Here is a 26,504-nt window from a genome sequence, read left to right as displayed (position 1 = left end):
TATAGTTGTGCCACTAATAGATTAAAATTAACTAAGAAACTCTTTGGCGGAATGTGGTTCCTTCTTCACGTAACTGTGTGGATATTGGTTGGATATATGGACAACCATTCAGCTCCCGGAAAAGGGGCATCTGTATGGTCCAACATGCTGAGACCTTTCTTGACCTCCCAAAGGTGAATAAATCAGAGATGGCAGCCACACTTGGTCTCAGTCATTGGGCCAATCCAAAACTGGATTACCTACCCATGTACACTCCCCCTTCCTGCCACTTCATATCCAACTAAAATGTCATCAGCTACAAATTACCAGTGATAGGCTCTCACGGAATCAGAGATCTGTGTAGGCCACTGAGAGGCGGCCACTTGCAAGAGGGTTATTTGAAAAGAAGTATAGATTATACAAAGAGTGGGGTCAGACACATTGTATTTCTACAGACAAAATTATTAAGCAGAAACACAGCAGGATTTGTTTAATAATAAAGTGGTTTGTTGGGGTTTAGGATTTTATTATTTCTTTTTAGAAAAATGAGAAAATTTACAAGATGCAAAGGTCTTACACAATACATTATCACCAATGTTTGTTCTCTTTACACCTAAACCAGGCCCTGGCTTAGCCAGTGTTGGGAAGAACATGGACAGCGTGAATGCAGTTGAGACCCATCATGAACACATGTGAAAGGAGGACCGGTGACAAATGATGTTGGGCCAGCCTGTTTTAAAAGCAAGCCAAGAAATCACAGGAACCAGCAAAGTCTTTGCATGGGGGAAGCATGGGTGTATGCCCTGCTGCCATGTGCATGGGGTGCACACCCCTGCACTGCCAGTACCCACTTTCGCTATTAGACCACAGCAACAACAGAAAATGGTATCATTCCTTTGGTGTTGTTGTTTTGTTTTGTTCTGTTTTGTTTCTGCAGGGCTACTCAGCGTCCCAATTTCTTATTTCTGTCTTCCTTTTCATGATTCAGTCCCAAATTCTTAAAGCAGTGTAGGTACTCAACATCTTTCATGAATTTTTCTGGATCCAGTTCCGCCCAATGATAATGCACTAAAAAGAACAAAGATAAGACACATTACAGGAGAAGGTCCCAAAATATGCCTTCAAATCCTATTTAAAAAATATAACCAAGCCTAAAGAAACAGCTGTAGGATACCCTTTCAGTTCATACAATGACAACGGCATGACAGTGTTTCACTATACTATGAACAATCTGCCAGGTTGTCATGTATAATTCCAAACACCTTCTCACCAAAGTTTCCAACTTATTAGAACCTCATTCTTATAGCTCAAAGAGACATTAGATATCTGGGAACTAACTCACTTCTTAATGGCCTTTGGAACAAAAAGAATGAGAAAATATTTTAAAGTATTCACTTTAAATGAAAAGGCAACATATCACCATCTGTGATATGCACCTAAGGCAGTATGTAGAGGGAAATTCATAGCACTCAAAGCTTATATTAGAAAAGAAAAAAGCTATCACAGCAATAATCTGAGTTTCCACATTAAGAAACTAAAAGAATAAAAGCAGAGTAAAACCCAAAGCAAGCAGAAGAAGAAAAATAAAGACTAGAACAGAAACTAATGAAATTTCAAACAAAAACAAAAAATAAATGCAAAGATCAGTAAACTTGATAAACCTCTTGCTAGACATCAAGAAAAAAGAAGACATAAGTTATGAATATGAGGAATCAAAAAGGCAACATGAGTATGTTTTATATACATTAAAAGAATAAAAAAGGATAGGTCACAACTTTATTCCCACAAATTAGACAACACAGATGAAACAGACAAATTCCTTGAAAAAAGATTAAAAAGTCTCATTTCCAAGTCCTTTCAATCATGAGGGAGGCAGAGGGGAACCTAAATAAAGCACAGGAACAGGGAATAAATCAAACACTAGATTTTAGGTATTTTTAATACTGCTCAAAGGATGGTAGGTTCTTCAGTATAAAATCTCCAAGTGTCTCAAGTTTGCCTCCGCAATTCTGAGGCTACCTTGCCAAGATTTGTGAGGCAGGCAACTGACATCCAAGAATTTAAACTAAACCTCAAACATAACACAGAGTTTCTATTCCCTCAGATCTAAATTCTAATCTAATCTAAAAGATTCTGATAATAGTAGGTTGCATAGTGATACCACATCTGTGAATATGCTTTGGGATGCCCCCAGCACAGGTCACATTCTTAGAAAAGGGTTGTATTATCAGCAGATGTCTCAATAGAATTAACAGCCTTCCATTCCTGCACCCAGCTTGATATGGAGGCCCATGGGGCCACACTAGAAAGGCTAATTATAACTACAGCTATGTTCTTCGGTCCTATATGGACCCACACAAGGGACTGAAATTTATCCCAAGGCCTACCCTCATGCTCTAAAACCCACCAGTCACAGTCCTGCACTACTTCCTAAGACAGATCTCAAAGACCACAAGGGGATAGGAATTATACAACATAATTCCTGGGGACCATATTACTTCCATTTTTAAGTCAGGAAAAGCAGCCATACATTCCTGTATTTTAATCAAGATGTTGACCCAAATCTAGGCACTGGGGTGTACTAATGCCTCTTTCCCCATCTGCAATACTAATAACTAAAATCCTGAAATTGGATCTCACATTGACCTTTGGGGAACTTCATTTTCTTGGTGCAGATTAAAACCTTTGTTTTTGAACTTAAAATGAGCTTTGGGATCCTGCTTTAATATATTATTCTTTTACATTTACTTCAAATAAATATTCTACGTGTTTCAAACCTTTGAGATAATAAATTAATGCTTCCAATATTTGATTGCATATGGAAATGATAAGGTTTACTGAAGAACAACAAATGATCTGGAAAATGTTCACAATATTCCATTATATGATAGAAGCAGTGACATTATATATACAGTCTGTCTTTATGTAAAACTAGAGAAAGAGATATAAAATTATCTGATTAGAGAAAGTGCTATAAAAGCATTATGTTAATAATGATTATCTTTTTTTTTTTTTTAAAGATTTTATTTATTTATTCGACAGAGATAGAGACAGCCAGCGAGAGAGGGAACACAAGCAGGGGGAGTGGGAGAGGAAGAAGCAGGCTCATAGCGGAAGAGCCTGATGTGGGGCTCGATCCCATAACACCGGGATCACGCCCTGAGCCGAAGGCAGACGCTTAACCGCTGTGCCACCCAGGCGCCCCAATAATGATTATCTTTGATGAAACGGCAGGCAACTTATTTTCTTTGAGCATTCTGGCATTTTAAAAAATTTTCTGTGATGAATGAGCATTAATTCTGTAAAACAAAATGGCTTTCAAAAGAAATTTTATGAGGAAGACAATCCAGAAATTCCAATCCCTACCAGAGAATCACAGAACTAGAAGGGATCCTGAAAGGTTACATCCCAGGGGTTCTCAAAGTTTACAGTAAACCACTCAGGCCTAGGGACTTCATAAAGCACTTAACCTGAAAGATTTAAACTAAGAATTCCTTCAGAATTAACTGTTCTAATACTGGGATACCCAACAGGGACACCTTATCATAATATCAACAGTAATAACATCAGTGATGAGCTCCCAAACCACATGCAAGAGCCTTCTGGCCAACAGTAGCCACTGTTGCACCTGAAAGCCACTGCCTGACCACATGGATTGGTCAAATAGATGCTGCTTTTTATTTCCAATCTCACTTTTAAACAATGTTCCTTCTCATTTTCTTTTTTTTTGTAACAATTTTTTATTATGTTAGTCACCATACAGTGTATCATTAGTTTTTGATTTAATGTTCCATGATTCATTATTTGCATATAACACCCAGTGCACCATGCAATACGTGCCCTCCTTAATACCCATCACCGGCCTATCCCAGTCCCCCACCCCTCTCCCCTCTGAAGCCCTCAGTTTGTTTCCCAGAGTCCATAGTCTCTCATGCTTCATTCCCCCTTCTGTTTACCCACCCTTCATTCTTCCCTTCCTTCTCCTACCCATCTTCCTAGTTCTTATGTTCCATAAATGAGTGAAACCATATGATAATTGTCTTTCTCTGCTTGACTTATTTCACTTAGCATAATCTCCTCCAGTCCCGTCCATGTTGCTGCAAATGTTGTGTAATCGTTCTTTCTGATGGCTGAGTAATATTCCATCATATATATGGACCACATCTTCTTAATCCAGTCATCTGTTGAAGGGCATCTCGGCTCCTTCCACAATTTAGCTATTGTGGACAATGCTGCTATGAACATTGGGGTGCATATGGCCCTTCTCTTCACTATGTCTGTATCTTTGAGGTAGATACCCAGTAGTGCAATTGCTGGATCACAGGGTAGCTCGATTTTTAACTTTTTAAGGGACCTCCACACTGTTTTCCAAAGTGGCTGTACCAACTTGCATTCCCACCAACAGTGTAAGAGGGATTCCCCTTCTCCACATCCTCTCCAACATTTGTTGTTTCTTGCCTTGTCAATTTTTGCCATTCTAACTGGCGTAAGGTGATATCTCAATGTGGCTTTGATTTGAATTTCCCTGATGGCTAATAATAATCAGTTGCATTTCTATACATGAACGAGACTGAAGAAATAGAAATTAGGGAATCCGTTCCATTTACAATAGCACGAAAAATCATACGTTATCTCGGAATTAACTTAACCAGAGACGTAAAGGATCTATATTCTAGAAACTACGAATCACTCTTTTTTTTTTTTTTAAGATTTTATTTATTTATTTGACAGAGATAGAGACAGCCAGCGAGAGAGGGAACACAAGCAGGGGAAGTGGGAGAGGAAGAAGCAGGCTCATAGAGGAGGAGCCTGATGTGGGGCTCGATCCCAGAACGCCGGGATCACGCCTGAGCCGAAGGCAGACGCTTAACCGCTGTGCCACCCAGGCGCCCCCTACGAATCACTCTTGAAAGACACTGAAGAAGACACAAAAAGATGGAAAAATATTCCATGCTCATGGATCAGAAGAATAAACATAGTTAAAATGTCTATGCTACCCAGAGCAATCTACCCTTTCAATGCCATCCCAATCAAAATACCAATGACATTTTTCAAAAAAAAACTGGAACAAATAGCACTTAAATTTGTGTGAAACCAGAAAAGGCCCCAAATCACCAAGGAATTGTTGAAAAGGAAAAACAAAGCTGGGGGCATCACGTTGCTAGATTTCAAGCTATACTACAAAGCTGCAATCACAAAGACTGCATGGTACTGGCACAAAAACAGACACGGAGACTAATGGAACAGAATAGAGAACCCAGAAACGGACCCTCGGCTCTTTGGGCAACTAATCTTTGACAAAGCAGGAAAAAACATCCAGTGGAAAAAGGACAGTCTCTTCAATAAATGGTTCTGGGAATATTGGACAGCTACATGCAAAAGAATGAAACTTGCCCACTCTCTCACACCATACACAAAGATAAACTCCAAATGGATGAAAGACCTCGATGTGAGACAGGAATCCATCAAAATCCTAGAGGAGAACATAGGCAGCAACCTCTTTGACATCGGCCACAGCAATGTTTTTCATGACACATCTCCAAAGGCAAGAGAAACAAAAGAAAAAATGAACTTGTGGGACTTCATCAAGATCAAAAGCTTTTGCACAGCCAAGGAAACAGTCAAAAAAACTAAGAGGCAGCCCAGGGAATGGGAGAAGATATTTGCAAATGATGCTACAGATAAAGGACTGGTATCCAAGATCTACAAAGAACTTCTCAAACTCAATACACAAGAAACAAATAATCAAATCAAAAAATGGGCAGAAGATATGAACAGACACTTTTCCAGTGAAGACATACAAATGGCTAACAGACACATGAAAAAATGTTCCTTCTCATTTTCTTGAACATAACCATGGAAAAACCTAGGGGCCAGGGTGCTGGCTGTTAGGTGGGTGTGGCTGGAAGCATGAAAGGCAAGGGGGGAGGGAACTATCTGTGGGGTCCACCTGCCAGATCATAAGCACTGAGCAGAACTTATGTGCAAGCTGACAAACACATGATTCTGCACAAAAGGCTGTCAATATTTAGAAACCCTGGAGGAAGGGTACTGTGCCTCCCTGTGAGAGCCATTGGCATCTACTTCCAAGTGTATTTTTCCAAAGTCCCTGAGAGTCAGATGAGCTATCTGGCGGCAGACATGACCAGCAGGCTGGAGGTACCTGACAGGCAGCAGTAAGTGCCTGAGATAACGGAGCATCACAATTTTAGAGCCTTATGGAAAGAAGCTTCTGGAGTGGTTCTCTTTTATTGCCTGCAAACATCACGGGCAGTAGGGAATAGTCCAGCACCAGAAGAAAGGAATTCCTCAATAGCCTGTTTGAGTCTCTCAAAGACGCTGATTTCCAGCTGATCTGCTTCTGGCTTCAGGCCATTCGAGCAACCACAAGATGTAAGTGCTCGAGTTAAGATACACAGACCACAGACCTGCTCTCCAAACCACTGTCAAAAGAACCCAGCTTTTACGTATTTATTTCAGGCCACAGCTAGGAATCTAATCTGAATTCACTTACATAGAAAAGAAAGCCTGTTCTATGAGAAAACATGAGTCTCTGAGAAGTCCACATATTAGAGAAGGATTCACTCTGACTTAGCATTTGTAGAGATTCCAGTGAGCCCTCCACTGAACCGTCAAACTGAAGAATCTCTGCTTTTACACGAGGGCTGATGGTCCTGACTTGGTGATGAGAACATGGGGACAGTGATTCAATTTCCTGATTAAGACAAAAATCTTAGGCACCTGGGTGGCTCAGTTGGTTAAGCAACGAAATCTTGATTTCAGCTCAGGTCTCGATCTCAGGACTGTGAGTTCAAGCCCTACACTGGGCTCCATGCTGGGTGTGGAGCCTACTTAAAAAGAGAAGAGAAGATGAGAGGAGAGAAAAGAGGAAGGGAGGGAGGAAGGAGGGAAAAGACAGAAGGAAGGAAAGAAAAGAAGGTAGAAAAGGGAAGGGAGGGGAGAGGGAGGGGAGGGGGGAGAAGAGGGGAAAGAAAAATAAGACAGGAAAGCTTGGTGTGGTGTACTAAAGGAAGAAATTTCGACAGCAATTAGTTTTTATTTTGCCTTAACTTCTATGCTATCTATTGCTCACGTATATTTGTACATATTTAATCAAGCCAGTCTTACAGAACTGACAGTGGTTCATAATCTTCACTTGTCCAACTGAACTTTCTGCAATGACAGGCTTGTTGGTCTTTCTTTTTCTTTCTTTCTTTTTTTTCTTCCTTCCTTCCTTTCTCTTTTCTTTCATTTTTCTTTCTCTTTCCTTTTATTCTTTCTTTCTTTCTTTTTCTTCTTTCCTTCCTTCCCTCCCTCCTTACTCTTTTTCTTTTCTTTCTTTTTCTTTCTTTCTTTCTTTCTTTCTTTCTTTCTTTCTTTCTTTCTTTCTTTCTTTCTTTCTTTCTTTCTGTCTGTCTTTTGGTGCAAAACGGTGGTTTATTAAAGCACAGGGGACAGGACCCATGGGCAGAAAGAGCTGCTGCCCCGGGGTTATGAGAGGTGGCTGATTATATACTCGGGAGTTGGAGAAGTAAAGAAAAGAGAGGTTTCAAAAGAACTTTCATATGCACTGGAGAAGATGGGGAATTTCCCTGAAATGAACGGAGTTTCGGCAGCTGCTTGGGAATATTCCTTTTAGTCCCCATCCTGAGGTAGACTAACCATAGAAGACTCCAGTTATAGCCATTAACCCAGGAAATGAGTGAGGGAGAAGTCACCACATCTATTAGGAAGAACAGTGAGAGAGAGAGAGAAAGTGTGTGTCTCAAGAGTCCCCTTTGTCTGGGATAGCCTGTGTTTCCTCCAGCAACCCAGGTTTACTCGAAGGAGGCCTATTTAGATAATTATCCTCCAATGTCAGGAGGGAGTTTACTACCTGACACATTCAGGCAAAAGGGCCTTAGGCTGGGGTCCTGGTGTTGAGCAATGAAGGCCTAGGTATGAGCAGTGAAGGTACCCTAGGTCCATTTGCCCTATTTCCTACAGAGGAGATCTGACAGATACAACTGCATCCATGCAGTGTGACAGGAGATCAGTCCTTTCCTAAATTTTGCAATCCGAATTGTTTCCAGTGGGTCAAAAGGCATCCCAAGGGAGAGCCCTCGTGGAGTCAAAAAGCTTACTGAGGCCATGCTAGTAGAGAAGGTCCATTACCAAAGAAAATCCCTCCTGACTCCCAGATGCCGTGCCATGCACAGGATATGTCAGAGGTTCCTGGTGTCAAAGTGACCCAAGGCGTCCCACGAACAACATTGCTATGATCATCACTGCCATCAAAGGCCCCTGTAGGATGAAGGCCTGCCCTCCTCCTGCTTCCCCATTGCATCCTAGGCTACAGATGGGTGCCTGGCATATGGACCAAAATACCATGCCTTGAAGGACCTGCCATTTTTAATGCATGGAGAACACTAGAAAAGTTTTACAAGGGAAATTACCCAATTTTGTAACTTAAGTAGTGATAGAGGACATTGACAGAAAACATTAAAGATGGAAATCCATCATGGCCTAAGTGACATTCCAACACATGTAGTTCTTACAGCCAACTCCCCTAGGAAACGGTCCCCAGTTGGGTTTTAATTCCATCGGGTCGTGGTTTTGGCCAACTTCCAGGGGAGGTCCTGTGGCCAGAAGCAGCTAGACCAGGGATATGGAGGGGATCACATTAGATCAATCAGGAGGAAACCTCACACGGGAGTCTTAAGATTGCCAGCTGTCCTGGTGACTTAGGTCGCTATCCTGTACCCAAGATAGACAACGTTGTATAAGGACAGGACTAAAGAGACGGCATCAGGTTTCTGGGTCTTATTACCATCCCAGCCGGGGTACTAACTTCCAGCCAAAAGGCAGGCTTTCTCCTCCCTGTAGAGTAGCCACAGCTAGAGGATTACTATGTCAGCATCATCCAATATGGCAATCATTAGCCAAATGTGGCTACTGTGACTAAGGAAATGAATTTTAAATTTTGTTTAATTTTAATTTATTTATGCTTAAATATACACACACAGGTAGCACCTACTATATTAAATGGCACACTTCTAGGTTATCTATAAGCTTAGCTCAATACTTCAGGAACAGACAGAATTACTAACTATGACAAGCTTCTTGCCAATTTATTTCTAATAAATGAAACAGAGGTGGAAGCCTAGGTGCAGAGAAAATCCAGCCCTACTGCTGGCAAAGTAACATAATGTACCTCCTCTGTAGCAGCGAGGAAGCAGTTCAGCCCCCTTTATAATAAAAAAGCCCAGAACAACATTAAGGTCTGGGAACAGTAATCTCCTCTAGGTTAGAAGAGAGAGAATGGGACAGAATAAATTGAAGAAATACCGCTTAAAATTTCCCAAATGTATTCAAAGACAAACATTTACAGGTTCAAGAAGCTCAGAAAACCCAAAGCAGTCATCAGAGTGAAACTGAAGATGTGATACAGATGTTGGAATGATCAGACAAGGGAAAATAACTGTGATTAATATGTTAAGGGCTCTAATGGGTAAAGTAGACAATACATAAGAACAGATGGGTAACGCAGCAGAGAGACGGAAACTCCAAGAAAGAATCAAAAGGAAATGCTAGAAAGAAAAAACACCATAACAGAAAGAAAGAATGCCTCTGATGGGCCCATCCGTAGACTGGACACAGCCAAAGAATCAGCGGGCTTGAAAACTGGTTAGTGCAGACCTCCAAACGGAAATGCAAAGAGAGAAAAGAATGGGGAGAAAAGGAATGTGGGGCAACTGCAGAAGGTATAACATACGCATAATGGGATACCAGGGAGAGAGAGAACAGAGCAGAAGTATTTGAGGTAATAACAGCCAAGAACGTTCTAAACTGAAGAAAAAAAAAAAAGAAAGAAGATTTTGAAAGAAGCTGAAGGGGAGGGGAGGACAAGAGGAAGGGGTAAGAATGGGAGATGGCTGTGAACCCGCCTTACCCACAGAGGAGCAAGGATGAAAACTGCAAAGGGCTTCTCAGAAGAAACTATGCAAGCAAGAAGAGAGTGCAATAAAATTGTTAAACTATGGAAAGAAAAAACCACCAATCTAAAATTCTGTACCACCAAAATTATCCTCCAAAAGTGAGGGAAATAGACTTCCTTAGATCTGCATTGAAAGAAATGTTACAAGTTCTTCAGGCAGAAGAAACATGATATAGGTCAGAAACTTGGATTTGCAGGGTGCCTGGGTGGCTCAGTCAGTTAAGCATCTGACTCTTGATCTCAGCTCAGGTCTTCATCTCAGGGTCATGAGTTCAAGTCCCATGTTGGGCTCTGTGCTCAGCAGGGAGTCTGCTTGAGGATTCTCTCTCTCCCTCTCCCTCTGCCCCTCCTCCCACTTGCTGGCAAGCTCTTTCAAATAAATAAATATTTTTTTAAATGTGTACTGCAACATCTAGGGCAATCACTAAAAAAATGTTTAAGTTAAAAAAAATAAAAACAGCACCTAAGAAGCGCAGTTTTATACAAGAAGCACTAGCACCTGAACTGGGAATGAATGTTGACACAGGGAAGCAAAATGAAAGCTGTGGAAATGAAAGAGATTCTACTTTCTACAGGGGGGAAAAACCAGTGAAAACACGACTATCCTTGAATACACATAACACAACTGCTCTAGCTCATTAGGAAGAAATGTGCTCAGCCAGATACGTCTTATTATTCAGACAAAGGTCAAGTTGAAAAAGCAAACAGATGGCAGCTTCCAAAACACTCTCCTTGCTTGGTTTCAAGTGTGTTGACATTTGAGGACAGAAATGTGGGGTGCTGCTCAGGAATATGCTCCTCTCACACCCTAATGATGGCAGCGAAGTAAATAATCAAATGAGGCAATACCTGACCTTGCAGTCAAAGGCAGAGAGGACCTCGTGCACCTTTGGCTGTGGCCAGAAAGGGGGCGGGGGGGAGTTGCAGCCTCAGAGGAAACCTTGAACCCTCCCAGCAAGGTGAGTGTGCCTGAAGGAATGAGACAGAGGACAAAAACAGAAATGCATTTTAGCACTTCCATGTCCGTTTGATAAAATAAGAAACACTGCAACGTGATAGAGAAATGTCAGCACCCTGGGAGTGTCCTCTGAAGGTTTCTGACTCCCTTTCAAAGAAAACTATTGCCCGAGCTCATGCAGTTTCTCACTCCATTTTCTTTTGCCTTTCCTTTCTCTCTCATGCCTTGGAAACTCAAAGCTGTCCCCTTAGGTCCTGTGAGGCTCCCTAGGGCTCTTTCTGTTTGTAAAGAAAAGCAAATGAAAACTGCAGCTCCCCTCACTGAGGCAGAGGTGAGGCTGCTGTTTTTCTCTGCAGCACAGTCAATGCCAAGGTCACCTTCTGTCGCTACTTAATTCAGTTCTTAGAGATATCTGAATATTTGGTGGTGATTTTGTGGGTCTACTGGGATGACAGATTTCAGCAGATGGGGCAACAAAAGCCTGTGGGCAATAAAAAACCCAAATACATAATTGGAGGACCAGCTGTCACTTATTCCTGGCCTCCTTTAGGGTCTTCAAATCTGAGAACACATCTATAATCCCAGAGGTAGGGGTACCTCAGCTCCTCCCTGGCCCTTGGCTGGCCGCGGGAGTGGGGTCTCCAAGGACCCCTCACGTCTGTCTATGCCTGGATGTCAGCACCAGCCAATGGGCCTCCGCTGCCATCTCTGGTTTGAATTCCAACTGGACACCCACCTTAAAATAAGCAAATGGTTTTCCTCATGCACTCAGTCAAAAAGCCAGACAGTGCTCCATAAATATGCAAAGAAAATGTGGCTTCTGCATTTTCATGGGCCCATCCAAACATCCTCACAAGCCTCCATCCCTCTGAGTCACTGCAGGGGCAATCTTGAACCCACAGTAATTCTGCTCTCCTGGGTGTTAGAACAGCTGAGTCCTCAAATGACCTCTATACCTGGGTGGCTGGTGTGGCTCCGCACCTGGTGCTGAGCCCCGGGGACACCACTGAGCAGCAATTGATAGCTCAGGGGCCAGAGCCCTGACCCCTGTCTGACCTGAGCTCATTTTTGCCCTCACTAGCACTACAGACCCCTCAGGCCCCACGCTGGGAGCCACATGGAGATGGTGGTTGAGACCTGTAGGGTCCCATAGCAGCAGTGCTATGAGGTCATGACCCTCCTGGCTTCTGAGATGCAATGGCCTCTCTTAGCGTCTGGGGCAGGCTCACCTCACTCCTTCCACCAGGACCCATGGTCAGCCCAATTGACCCCCCACACCTCTCTTCGACACCCCTCACGGGGCAGGGGAGACCCTCTACTGACTCCTGCTGCATCTTGTTGCCTACCCACATCTTGCTGCCCCTTCTACTCAGCTGCAGCAGCCTCGCAGACACCTACAGCCATCCCACACAGCAGTCTCCTGCCAGGACTCCCACCAGGGAGCACAGCACAGGCCCCCAGGTCTCCAGCTTTCCTATCAACCTACCCACCAGCCGAGGACTCTCGCCTGGAGCCACACCACCAGGTGTGGCCTTGGGCTCCTCCTCCCTCTGTCCCTCCTCTTTCTCCCACTGCCTCTCCTAACCTGAAGCTTTTCTTCAGCTTCCCTCCTGTCAGACAGGGGCTCCCCTCTACAGCATTCCTGCTCTTTCACCTTCTCCCCACCTCCTCCCCAGGGCCATAATGATGACAGGGCTGCAGTGCCTTTGATTTACAGGGAAAAGGAAAACACATCTACTGTTTTCAAAACACTGTGCCCTTGAACTTGCTTCCACCACTACTGTGTCCCTTCTCTGGCTAGTTTTTGTTGGGTTTTTTTGTTGTTGGTTTTTTTGTTTTTGTTTTTGTTTTTTTTTTTTGACTCTTGACTAACATGAAGGTTAGGGACACCGACCCCTACACAGTTGAAAATCCACAGAACTTCTGACTACCCGAAAACTTAACTACTAATAGCTTACGACTAACCAAAGCCTTACTGATGAACTAAACAACACATTTTCTATATGCCATACATATTATGCACTGTGTTCTTACAGTAAAGTAAATGAGAGAAAAGACAGTGTTAAGAAAATCATGAGGAGGAAATACATTCACAGTCCCATCCTGTATCTATCAACACCAGAAGCTTTCATCTGTTCCCAAGATGAATTGTCTATCAGTACCTACGTCGTCGTCCTATAGGACACAAAACACTGTATGCATTATCCATATAACTAACCCCCGACACCAAAAATGAAAAGATGTGAAGAAGAAATTCATATTTATTTACAGGTGTAATGCTAAGTGCATTGATAACAAAGAGGCAGCAATAGGATTGCTTTACAGTATAGCCTAGCCTATAGGCTAATGAATGAATCATTACACAGTTTTTCTGGCATATGGTATCACAGTCGTACTCTTAACACAGTACTGTAAACACTGTTAACATTGTTTTAAGCACCACTTACCTGTGATGATAGGCCAATATGCACTTTGTCCAGTTATAAGACAGAGAGGTATACTGAATAGTAATTCTTTGAAACCAAGGTTATAAAACAGCAAAAGAACAAACACATCATCAACTTTATGAACTTGTGGGACTACATCAAGATCAAAAGCTTCTGCACAGCAAAGGTAACAGTCAAAAAAACTAAGAGGCAGCCCACGGAATGGGAGAAGATATTTGCAAATAACACTACAGATAAAAGATTAGTATCCAAGATCTACAAAGAACTTCTCAAATTCAATACACATGAAACAAATAATCAAATCAAAAAATGGACAGAAGATATGAACAGACACTTTTCCAATGAAGACATACAAATGGCTAACAGACACATGAAAAAATGTTCAAAATCATTAGCCATCAGGGAAATTCAAATCAAAACCACATTGAGATACCACCTTACACCAGTTAGAACGGCAAAAATTGACAAGGCAGGAAGCAACAAATGTTGGAGAGGATGTGGAGAAAGGGAATCCCTCTTACATTGTTGGTGGGAATGCAAGTTGGTACAGCCACTTTGGAAAACAGTGTGGAGGTCCCTTAAAAAGTTAAAAATCGAGCTACCCTATGATCCAGCTATTGCACTACTAGGTATCTACCCCAAAGATACAGACGTAGTGAAGAGAAGGGCCACCCCAATGTTCATAGCAGCATTGTCCACAATAGCTAAATTGTGGAAGGAGCCGAGATGCCCTTCAACAGATGACTGGATTAAGAAGATGTGGTCCATATATACAATGGAATATTACTCAGCCATCAGAAAGAACGATTACACAACATTTGCAGCAACATGGACGGGACTGGAGGAGATTATACTAAGTGAAATAAGTCAAGCAGAGAAAGACAATTATCATATGGTTTCACTCATTTATGGAACATAAGAAATAGGAAGATGGGTAGGAGAAGGAAGGGAAGAATGAAGGGCGGGTAAACAGTAGAGGGAATGAAGCATGAGAGATTGTGGACTCTGGGAAACAAACTGAGGGCTTCAGAGGGGAGGGGGGTGGGGGACTGGGATAGGCCGGTGATGGGTATTAAGGAGGGCACGTATTGCATGGAGCACTGGGTGTTATAAGTGAATAATGAATCATGGGACACTACATCAAAAACTTGGGATGTACTGTATGGTGACTAACATAATAAAAAATTATTATAAAAATAATAATAATAATAATATCACTCACCTTCCGCCTGTCTAAGGATAGGCTCTCCGCTTCCACATGTGTCTTGCCATGATGAATACGTGGACAATGATGACAATGACACAAAATGTCAGTCCTTTCTGTACAGCTGCTAGGTTTTCACACGAGGACACACACATACACAACCCATCAGTTTACTAACTGTACAGCACAGTGATTATTTACTATTCAGGAAGTAGAAGTGGATCATCATAAAGGTCTCCATCCTCGCTGTCATCAGGATGAGCAGGCGGGGCAGGAAGGGGAGAGGCTGGTCTTGCTGTCCCAGGGCGGTGGAGCAGAGGACATGCAGGAGGGGGAAGGGGAAGCAGGAGAGGCAGGCACACTCCGTGTCACTTTATGGAAACACCAAATCTCATCATTTATGACATTTTTGCTTTTTCTTTTCTCTAAAAATGTTTCTATATGGCACCAATCCTTCCTCTACCTCTGCTTTAGTTTCAGCGTCCATGTCATAAAAGCAGCCAAAAGCAGTCAGGAATACCTGGAACACTTTTGCCAGACTAACAGTTTGTTTTCTGCCACCGCTGCTTCTAGGTCTTCCTCCATCACCTGACATTCGTTTGGAAGCACTCGTCTCCCTCAAGTCGTCTTTTTTTTTTTATAAAAATTTTTTTATAATGTTATGTTAGTCACCATACAGTACATCCCAAGTTTTTGATGTAAAGTTCCATGATTCATTACTTGCGTATAACACCCAGTACACCATGCGATATGTGCCCTCCTTACTACCCATCACTGGCCTATCCCAATCCCCCATCCCCCTCCCCTCTGAAGCCCTCAGTTTGTTTCCCAGAGTCCATAGTCTCTCATGAAGTCGTCTTCTGTTAATTCCTCTGTGGTGTCTATTAGCTCTTAAATTTCTCCAAGATCCATATCATGAAACCCTTCACCCCCTCAACTCACTTTTTTTTTTTTAAACCATATCCACAATCTCTTTCATGATTTCCGTGACTGGCTCTGTTTTATACACTGTGAAGTCATGCACAACATCTGGACACAGTTTTCTCCAGCAGGGATTTATTGTCTCAGGCCTGATGGCTTTCATAGCATTTTCTATACTAACAGTGGCATCTTCAATGGGGTAATCCTTCCAGAGCTTCTTGATGTTCTATCGGGGTTCTCTTCTAGAGCACAGACAATGCTTTCCGTACAGTCCCGTGTGTGATGAGCCTTCAGGGTCCTCATGATCCCCTGATCTACAGCCTGGATTAGAGACCAGGTGTTTGGAGACCACAGACCACTTTGACACCTTCAGTGTTGAACTCACCGGGTTCTGTAGCCAGGGGCATTGTCCAATATCAAAAGAACTTTAAAAGGCAGTCCCTTCCTGGCAAGGTACTCCCGGACTTCAGGAACAAAGCATCAATGGAACCAATCCAGCAAAAGGGTTCTCACTGTCCAGGCCTTCTTGTTATGCAACCAAAAAGCAGCTGGTGTTTATCTTTTCCCTTCAAGGCTCGGGGGTTAGCAGCTTTGTAGATAAGGGCAGTCCTGATCATAAACCCAATTGCATTTGCTCAAAACAGCAGTTAGCCTCTCCCTTCCTGCCTTAAATCCTGACACTTGCTTCTCTTCCTTACTAATAAATGTCCTCTGGGACATTTTCTTCCAGAATAGGGCATTTTGTCTGCATTAAAAATCTGTTCAGTCAGATATCCTTTCTCCTCAATGATCTCAATGGTGTCTGGGAACTCATCTGCTGCCTCTTGGTCAGCAAAAGCTGCTTCTCCTGTTACCTTGATATTTGTAAAGCCAAACTTCTTTCTAAAATTATCAAACCATCCTTTACTGGCATGCAATTCAACAGTTTTAGATCCTTCACCTTCCTTTTGCTTAAGTTGTCACATAATGACTTCACCTTTTCTTGAGTAATCTTTGAGTCCACAGGTATGCTTTTCTTCTAGCAATCTTGCACCCACATGAAAGCTGCATTTCTAATGAGATTAAAGGGTATTTTGCAAAAAGTGCAAGGTTTCTGTGCCTACTGGCATAGTTGCAGCAAAGGCTTCATGAATTTCCTTTTCTTTCTTTCTCTCTCTCTCTCTCTCTCTCTCTTTCCTTCCTTCCTTCCTTCCTTCCTTCCTTCCTTCCTTCTTTCCTTCCTTCCTTCCTTTCTTAACAGTGTTCCTTACGCTGGATTCATTTATCCTGAGATGGTGGGCATTGCAAGCTTCAGACCTTAATCTATGGTACACATCAAGCAATCCAACTTTTTTGTGGCATCATGACTTTTCTCTGCTTCTTGTGAGCACTTCCAGCATCACTACGGGCACTCCGGATGGGTCCCACGATGTTACTCAAGGTTTAGGATATTGCATTAAACATGATGAAAAATATGTAAGAACTGCGAGAGATCACTTTTTACTACGATCCGCAATTTACTGCAGAGACAAACTGCTCACGCAGAGATGATTAGCGTCACACATTTTAAGCAGATACTCACAACACCTGCGCTCACTGCAATAGCAACAGGAGGTGGCTAGGAAATTACTATGGTCGTGTACAGCCTGTGCTATAGTTAATTTTATGCAGCTACCATTTAATACTGCATCTTCACACTTATTTACATTTTTCTCCACTGTAAATGGTACCACATATGGTCTGTTAAGTACTTCTGTGTATACGTTTGGATAAATTTTAACTTTTTATAATAGATTTATGTATATTTTATGGTAGTAACTGATAAAATAGATTGGTACCTACATATATTTTATGCATTCATGACATGCTAACTTTTTTTCCTTTTTTTTTTTTTTTTTTGTATTTCTAGGTTACAGAGTTTGTGGACTTTCTCAAGTTGTTGCAAATCTTCAAAAAATCTTCCAATATATTTACTGAAAAAATCCATAATAAGGGGATCCATAGAGTTCAAACCCATGTTGTTCAACAGTCAACCACAGCATGATTTACCCCAAGTTCTATACTATCCAATCTGCAATACCTTGAGAATAAATATGATTATAGGTTTTTAACTTTTCCAACAATTTTAGAAAAGCAAAAAATAAATATCTACACATCTATGAGAAATTTTGTCTCTTAAACCTTGGGAGATGTTGGAAAGAAACACCCACCTTCACCTCTTCCCCGTTTTACTGTGTGCTGTTTTCTACTGTGAACATGTCCTCCAGAATGTTCTGTGATACAGTTACTGTCTCTTCCTCTATGCATGGGGCTTTCCGGTGTTTTTCTTGCCCACAGAAATAACAAAATCACTCCCAAACTGCCCACTGGCCACAGGATACTAATGCCCAGGATACCTTTCTACTGGAATTATTCTAACTAACTAAACTAACTAATCTACTGGAATTACTCTGAGGCCAAAATCTAACACAAATAGAAAGTTATGTTTTGCCCTGATATAAAAAGTAGAATCCATACCCGTCAATAAATAAAACAAAGATTCAGAGTATTGAACAGAAACAGTTACATCAAAAATCAGAACTTAAGTTATAAAATAGATGAGCAGGTAGATAATATAATCAAGAAGGAAATCAACTAGGTGGCATAAGAATTTTTTAAAGCCATTTTGAAAATACAAGGTCCAAGACACGTTTGAATGTGTGTGTTTGTGTGTTTATGTTGTTAAGCTGGGTTTGGTTACTGGGAGATGAGTGATTATATATTTATTCCTTATCTATTCATTGAGTTCATCATGGGAGTCTGAAAATTCAATTTTTTAAAATTTATTGTAAAGTCCCAACACTCACTGGGGAAGAAGCTATTATTTATATAATCTTAAAACTGAAGGAAAAACACAGGGTGCTGTGTCAGAGTAGGGCCAAGAGAGCAAAACACCGTGCAGGCTGGGCAACTGCCCTTGGTCCAAGGAGGAGAAATAGAAAATGTCGAGTCTGGATTTTGCTTCTGAACCAAGGAACCACCCGCTATAATGAATGTCATTCCCTGGCCATCAGATTGGCCAGTCCTTCATCCTTCGTCCAGGGGGCAGGAGTGGGTACCAGGGCGTTCTCTCCAACACGATTCCTAGGGGGTAGGGGAGGCTTAAGAAGAAGCACCACAGAAACATGGGGGGAGTCCCCTTTGACCTTCCCCTCTCACCCCAGCCTGCTAGGACGGTCACCTGGCATTATGGCTCTACCTACCTGCCTTTCACAACATCACTGGTAAAGGGGGATGAGTTCTACTCTTTTAGTTGATGAAGAAAAAGCAAGGAAGCAAAAATGACACAACTTATTGCCACACAGAAATTGGCAGGATGGAAATAAGAACTCAGTGAGTTTCTGAGTTATTGCTGGACCGGCATAATGAGCATACTTGTAAAAGGAACTTCAAGAGCCACTTCCTGCTTTACTCTGCAGATTAACGGTTTCTGTTCAGGCTGCAAGTCAGAAGCAGTAGCAATATTTGTGATGACAAAACTGACCACTGATATGAGCAAATCATCACAAAGTTTTGAAGGGGTGGGAATGGAAGTTTTATGTGACGTAAATGCCACAAATTACACATGTAAATGTTACTGTGAGTTCATGAACATTTAACATTATTTAGACACCACATAGCACTTTTCAGAAGTCTCTCCCTGACACCAACTGTTTCAGTTCATGAATAAAAACCCATATCTTAAGGTCCAGACCAAGAAAAGGGGATGGGGGGAGGCTTGTGACTGTGACAAATGAGGCTGAGTGTGAAAAAACCTCCCTCTGATTCCTGCTTCACTTTCACGTGAGCGTGAGAAAAATCAGCCAAGACCAGTGACCATGGCTCTGTCATCACCCAAAGAACAGGGAAGGAAACAGAGTCATTAGGGGAAAAGCCAAGGGGACATTACAGGATTTATTAACCAGTGCCTCCCTCCCCTTAAAACTATCAGTGAGTCAACAATGCAACCTTTCTGAGTGCTCTGTTCTGTTCCTTTGGTCTGTCCGTGTTTGCAAACCGGTTCCACCTATGCCCAATTATCACTGCGGACTCTGTAATATAGCTCAGTGTCTGGTAGTGTGCATCCTAAATTAAAGGTCATTTCACAGAGGGACTTCCCTTTTGGAAGGGAAAGAGAAGACAGAAACCACCTTATGAATGTTCTCCTCTCTCATCATCGTTCAACACCTCCACAATGAACCTGTATGCTGACTTGGTCTGAACCACAGACTATATAAAAGCTGAAGGCTCCGAAACGTATGACAAGACCTTGTTCCTCTCTTGATTTCTGCTACTCCCTCCTAACTTACCTATTGGTTCCAGCCTCACTCCCCTTGGCTGCTAGCATTAGCTCCTTAAACTCTGGACCTGATTATGTCACTTGTACATTCAAACCATTTGAGGTTTCTCACCATCCCAGAATGAAACCCAAATTTCCCAGTTGCACACCAGACCCTTATGACCCAGAACCTTCCTACTTCTCTAATTTTACAGAGGCTCCCCAGACAACCCCACTCCGAAATATACCCAGTGCTTCAGCCATTCTTTTCCACCTCAGTTCCAAAACTCTGTCCTTGTCCCACACCCAACAGTGTTTGCATCTGCTCTTCTCCTGACTTAGGCAGCTCCCATCCTCACCCCTCATCTGCCCATTTCCATATGTCCTCTGAGGTCTGGTTCTGGGGTCCTCCCCTCTGCGGAGTCTCCCCGACTTCCCTCTCCACCCCCTTACATTCCCACCACCTCCACAACAAACCACACTGCTGTCTATTTCTATGCCTCTCCCTAAACTTGTGAGCTCTAACAAGTAAGAGGCTCTCAAAAACGTGCTCACTGGGGGATGAACTTGAGCAAAGGCCATCAGATGCCTGGATCAAGTTTTAGACGCCTCCAACCTTCAGGCAGGGAGGTGGACTGAAGATGCATTCCTGGGTATGGAAGTGATGAGAATGAAGTCCGATTTTAGGAAAGGGAAACTGGGAGTGCAGTCGGTGCCAGGCAGGACAAATTGAAGTATGGAAGAACATGAGGCGGGCAGCTACGAGAGGCGCAGGCTGCAGGTGACCGTGGTCCCTGCTGGAGCTGCTGAAAGCAGGAATGGAGAGGAGGGAGCAGTGGTGAGGAAGGGCTCGGGTGAGGCTCCCAGTCTGGATCACACATCTGCGAACACTCTGGATATACAGTAGCAGCAGTTGTCTGCCAACACAGGCAAGTGAGGAAGGAGAACACCCCACGCCCATGGGCTCCCCACCCACACCTACACTTTTCTCTCCATCCGGGAAGGAGACAGATTCCAGGAAGCTATGGATGAATGCCCATAAAATGAATTCTGCCTCAAAAGCCATTCTGCTCTCCATTTGTTACCATTTGCCCAAAATGTGAGAAGACAGAGCAGGGAGGGGAGGCTCCTACCTGAGTTCCATCCCTAAGTCTACGGCTCCCGCTCAGAAGACACGTCGCCCTCCGCCCCACTGCTGGCACTGCGGTCTTCTTTTCGGGGGGCATTTCTTTCTTTGCTTGATTCAGAAGGCCCCTTGGCTCTGGTCTTTTCTTTCCTCTGCTGCTGTTTTTCAAGCTTTGACAGCTGATTATAAAAAAAAGACTTGTTTTACAAATGTAAACATGTGCCCATATATCCAAAACACTGATTACTTCACACACAGCAACCACTGAACATGCTTCTGTCTGATAACCCAGTGTGCCACAGTGTTTCACATGTGCCAAATGGTCTGCAAAATGTTCGTCAGGCACCTGAATTGTTAACACAGATTAGTCACACATGTGATCTCACTGGACTTTTCCCTACCCATAACTCATCTTGCCATGTGTTCTTTGAAAATGGTCAACAAACAGGCTTCATTGACAGGCTGAAAAGAGCCCCGTAAGTGAAAAAGGTTTTATTCTGTTTTAGTTTTTTTTTTTCCGCTGATGTCTCTGTAACTTTTTCTAACCAAGTTGTCTTCCCACTTACTGTTTTCTAAAGAGTGATCAACACACTCCTCTATTTGCTGAAGGTAAGAGAGAAGGCTCTGAATAAAGGACATTAAGCAATTTTAGATCGTCTCAGTTCTGTTTGTTCTTTGAGACTGAACTTACCCACAGCCAAAACCCTAAATGCTCCTGGTAGGCCGCATGGTGGCTACACAGGGACGCTGGCCCCAGGAGCCCTATCAGACCTCCTGTGGGCCAGATGGAGGACATGCCTCTGGCATCCGACTCCAGAGGAACCTGGGTCCGCTTCTCCCCTGGATAATCTCCCCAACTTGTTCAAGGAAACCACAGACTAGACAGTCGAAAGAAACAGATCATCTGACACTCTGAGCAACAGCAAGGACACTCCAGAAAGGCCTGCTGAGAAACTTGTCAGAGCACATTGGCCGAGTTTGGGCCCAGACGATTTTCTTAGACCAAAAAAGCTATCTGTAACGAGAGACAGCAACACCCAGTTTCATCTGCCTCCCAGACCAGGACTACAAACATTTTATGGTTCACATGGAAAGACAGAAACTTAATGAAGAGCTGGCTTCTCCCTGCCAATCACTGTCCCACATCCAAGCACACAAAGAAAACACTATAACCAACCTGCTATGTCATCTCTTGATTATAGACAGACTTTGAACTGAATCTTTAGATAGATCAACAATCAGCAGCTCTCAATTTGGTCCAGAAAACCACATTTATTAACGGTTGACTTACAACATTATCTTTCCCACTCCCCATTTACCTGAAAAGTTGTAGTAAACAATGAGGTTGGTTAACACGCTAATTAGACTTTGTGAATGAAGACATCACTTCATCTTTGACCCATCAACTCTCCTCTCAAATAACTCCCCTGGAGAAATTCCCATTTATGTGCATAGGAAGGGCTCACAGGGATGAGTACAAACTGCACTATTGTTTCTATCAGCAAAAACCCAGAAACAACCTAAATATCCACTGACAGAAGGACAGATAAATGTAATGTGGTATATAGTCAAATAAAGCAATACTGCCAAGCAGATCTACATATATCAAAATGGATGTTATGTGAGCCAAATTAAGTTTCAAAATGCTATACGCGGCAGGATTCCACTTACACAAAACAGCACTATACGTTGCTCACGGGCTTATGCCGATATGGTATGACTAGAAGAACACAAACCAACTTCAGTAGAGTAGTTAAGTTTGAGATGACAGAGAAGAAAATGGGATCATGGTGGAATCAATATATACAGGCTTCTACCATAACTGCCAACATTTACTTTTATAAAAACACAACCATGTATAGAACAGGTCTGCTGACCAGTGCCAGTATGTGAACTGCTTGCTACTGGCACTTGGACCACTAACAATAAAATGCTTGCACCAGGATGTAAACCAACACATAGCTTCCTTCATCAACAAAGTCTTGTGAAAGTATCAGCTACTGAACTGTGTACTTGGTGCATTTTTCTCTGTACTATTCTGCCACAGATAAGAGGAATTTCTTGCATCTAAGACAAAAGCCTTCCATCCTCATTCCCCTTTTGGTGTTAAAATGCTCCTTTTTTTATGAAATGAGGAGGATAGTATATGGGGGTCCTTCTGTCTTGCTCTTTCCCCCCGCAAAAACGATCTTGGATTGCACAACGTGAATATACTTAACATTACTGAACTGCACACTTAAAAATGCTTAGGATGGTAAATTTCATGTGTATTTTAGTACAATTTTTAAAAACTTCATTGAGCTATATATAATAATCATATATTATAGGAGTTTCAGGTCTACACATGATGATTTGATATTTGTATATATTGCAAACTGATCACCATGATAAGTTTAGCTAACAGCCATCACTAAAGAAATTTGTTAATGATCTTAGAAAACACAGAGTTGGCACTCCATGCTGGACACCCCCCTCAATTACTTTTTTATTTTTTTATATTCCTAGTTCATGAATCCAAACATCTGGAAATCAGTGTTCTGCAGTGAACTGTGCTAAGTTGCCTTCTGCTGCCAGCAGCTTACATTTACATCAGTGTCTGTGTATGTGTTTATACATATATGTATAATAAATATGTGTGTATCTATAGACAAATTATACACACACACACATAAAATCATGAACATGTTCCAAGTTAGGCACTAAGAAAGCATGATTTTTATTTTAAAAAGAACCCTCTCTGTTTTGTGTCCTCTCTTAAGAGGTAAATGTAGAAAATGTGAGTATCACCAGTGACTTAGCCTAACTAAGCCTCTCCTTCCTGCTAAGATTCAATCTCATGCAAAGGCCTGTTTGTCAACAACCTGTTCTTTACTTTCTACTCTTAAATGCTGGTGAGAAGCCAGACCCTGGGAGGGTGACAGGGAATAATTCCCAATGAAAGCAGGCTTCTCAGAGGTTCCTCCGGTGCCCACAGTGCCCATCTGATTCTGCACTGACTCGGAGATGCCATCAACAGAGTGTGAAACTGTGGAAACATCGATTTGACCTTTCACCCCAATCCTGTCCCCTCCCACCATGGACCACACTTGTAAATCATGTGTGATAATTATTGAAGCAACAGGCATAGCCTGAGTTTCCATGAACGATGTAATGCTGATTCTCTTACATTATTTATCTTAATACAACCCCAACCACATATGGTTCCATGCCTCGAAGTTCTCTGTGAGAACATTGTGAACTAACCTAATAAATTTAAGCCTTTTCTCAGAAAACTTGGAATCCAAGGCAGCCAAAACTTGGAATTTACATCTCAAGGCAAGAAAGCAGTTGGATTTTTTTTTTTAAGGAAACAAATGAGAAAGAAAGAAAAAGAAGAAAAGAAATTGGTAATGCATATGGAATCATGTAGGATGTCAACAGCTTTCAAATTAACAGGGAGATGCATGTCAAGGAGAATGTAAACCACTACAGGTCCTGTGAACACATGATCTACAAACACTGAAATGGAGTACTTTTGGTTTTTTCTCTGTTTGTGAATTAACTGACGAGGGTGTCCATAATACAAAGGAAACACTGTCCAATCCATATAGGTTCTAGTGTCATAGGGAGACATCCAACCTTCCAAAGGCAACTCTGGGCGCACAGACGCTGCCAGGGCTGAATAACTAGTCTATGGCCAGCCTGTACCTCTCGTGGTGGATCTTGGAAAGTTCTGAGGGGGCTAAGATGGGGGGGATGGGAATATCTAGACCCCAAACTCCCCAACTCACAAGTAAATCCAGAGCAAATAAAGAATTTTCTTGTCATGAAGAGGTCCGTGCTCAAACTGCATAATGTTAGAATAAACTAGTCGCACATGCATACTACTGCAGGGCTTGCAAACCTGAACACCTTGAAGGACCGGGTGGGTAGCAAAATGAGAGAAGTAACAAAGTACCAGACAACAGGGCATGCTAGAGACTGCAGCCACACCGGAGAGGACAAGCCCCACCTAAGGACACTCACATTTCTTCTTAAACATCTGGACAGACGTCATGTCAATGGGACAGATATGGGCCCTCTGTTAGGAACCCCCACTTTGCACTCCCCCCTCTCCCCCGTGTGATCCCGTTTGCTCTGAACAAGCCAGTGACAGCTGTATTATCATCAGTGTCCCACAGAGGAACCACTGTCGGCTGCCGGCACCACAGGTACAGTCATCTTCCAGGCTTCTTCCTCCCTCCCTGCTGACCCGAGCCACTTGCTACTTCAGAAGTGGACATGTCTGGCCCTGCTATCACACGGGCATGCAATGGAAATCACAGCCAACAGGACCTGAGAGGGTGCAGGGGGCTACAGAGCAAGGTTTATCAGCCAGCCTTGTTCCCAGCTAATTAATGTTGAGTTATTGTTGTGTTTGACCCTTCTGACTTCCTCAACCATCAAGACAGAAATGTACAGGCAGCTTGCTGCTAAACCAAGGAGCTGGACCCGTGTCAGAACCAGTTTCTCTTTAATCTGGCAAACAGAGATGGCCTCGAGGTCCCCGCATATCTTCTAGCAATGAAGACAAGGGCAAAGAAGGATCACAGCCTGGCCTGCTGTATACTACAGGCAGAGTGGCAGGGGTTGCCAGTACCCCCAGCTTCCTCTGCTTTAAAATGGGGATTACAGGGGCACCTGAGTGGCTCAGTTGTTAAGCGTCTGACTCTTACTCTTGGCTCAGGTCACGATTTCAGGGTCATGAGATCGAGCCCTACGTCGGGATCTGCACTGAGCATGGAGCCTGATTAAGATTCTCTCTCCCTTTCCCTCTGCCCCTTCCCCCTCACTATTTACACTCCTCTCACTCTCTTAAAAAAAAGGGGGGGGACTATAATATTACCCTTCATACAACCCAAGTGCTTAGAACAGGGCCTGGCTTGTAGTAAATGGAGATCATCAACTATATACCTGGTAGAGAGCCCCAGGAAGTCAAGGGGTCTGCTTGGCTTGCCTCTGTGTCCCTGGCACCTAGAACAGGTCATGACTTACAGCTGGCGCTCAATATACATATTTTTTTTTTAATTTTTTTTATTATATTATGTTAGTCACCATACAGTACATCCCTGGTTTTTTGATGTAAAGTTCGATGATTCATTAGTTGCGTATAACACCCAGTCAATATACATCTTAAATGAAGTTCATCAATTAAGAAAAAAGAGCATGTGGCTCCCTGAAAACAATGTGAAGTTTGGTGTCTACTGGCCTAGAGTTTGGTCCCATCTCAGCCACTTGCATGCTGTGAAACCATATACAAGTTACATAAAATACTTAACAGCTATGTTCTCATTTAGTTCAGTGGGTATTTTATGAGATATTTTGCTCTCAGCTGCAAGAGCTATAAACCTACCTGAGTATGGCTTAAACAGGAAGGAGCTGGAGGACCTCTCCTACAGGACAGTGGATTCCTTCAGCTCAGCCCTGCCACAGCTCATCTCTATGTAACTCTAGACATCCCCTCCTCATTCTGAGAGCTGCCACCATTCTAAATCTCCCCAAAGCAACAAGGGCCTAGAGTTAGCTCTCTAATGTCCCTGGCACTTGTCCTCAGAAAAGGACCCTGTGTGGCCTGTCAACAGCAGTCGGAAAGGCAGAC

At 42.7% G+C, this 26,504-nt stretch overlaps 1 protein-coding gene across 2 annotated transcripts in view; it reads right to left on the bottom strand.

Moving 5' to 3' along the window:
* Nucleotides 1-464: 464 nt before the first annotated feature.
* The window catches only part of DTD1 (D-aminoacyl-tRNA deacylase 1), a 184,764-nt gene continuing 158,724 nt past the window's right edge, over nt 465-26,504 (bottom strand). Inside the window, exons 5-6 of one of the 2 annotated variants that reach the window (XM_026502961.4) lie at nt 20,895-21,066; nt 465-1,047 (exon numbers count right to left, since the gene is read on the bottom strand). In XM_026502961.4, coding sequence (XP_026358746.1) covers nt 20,914-21,066 — 153 coding nt within the window. In that variant the 3' untranslated portion in view covers nt 465-1,047; nt 20,895-20,913. The remainder of the gene's footprint in view (nt 1,048-20,894; nt 21,067-26,504) is intronic. The other variant, XM_026502965.4, reaches the window with a different exon arrangement.

Source organism: Ursus arctos, unplaced genomic scaffold (assembly GCF_023065955.2).
Source record: "Ursus arctos isolate Adak ecotype North America unplaced genomic scaffold, UrsArc2.0 scaffold_16, whole genome shotgun sequence".
NCBI lineage: Eukaryota > Metazoa > Chordata > Mammalia > Carnivora > Ursidae > Ursus > Ursus arctos.
This window is presented reverse-complemented; position numbering and strand designations above follow the sequence as displayed.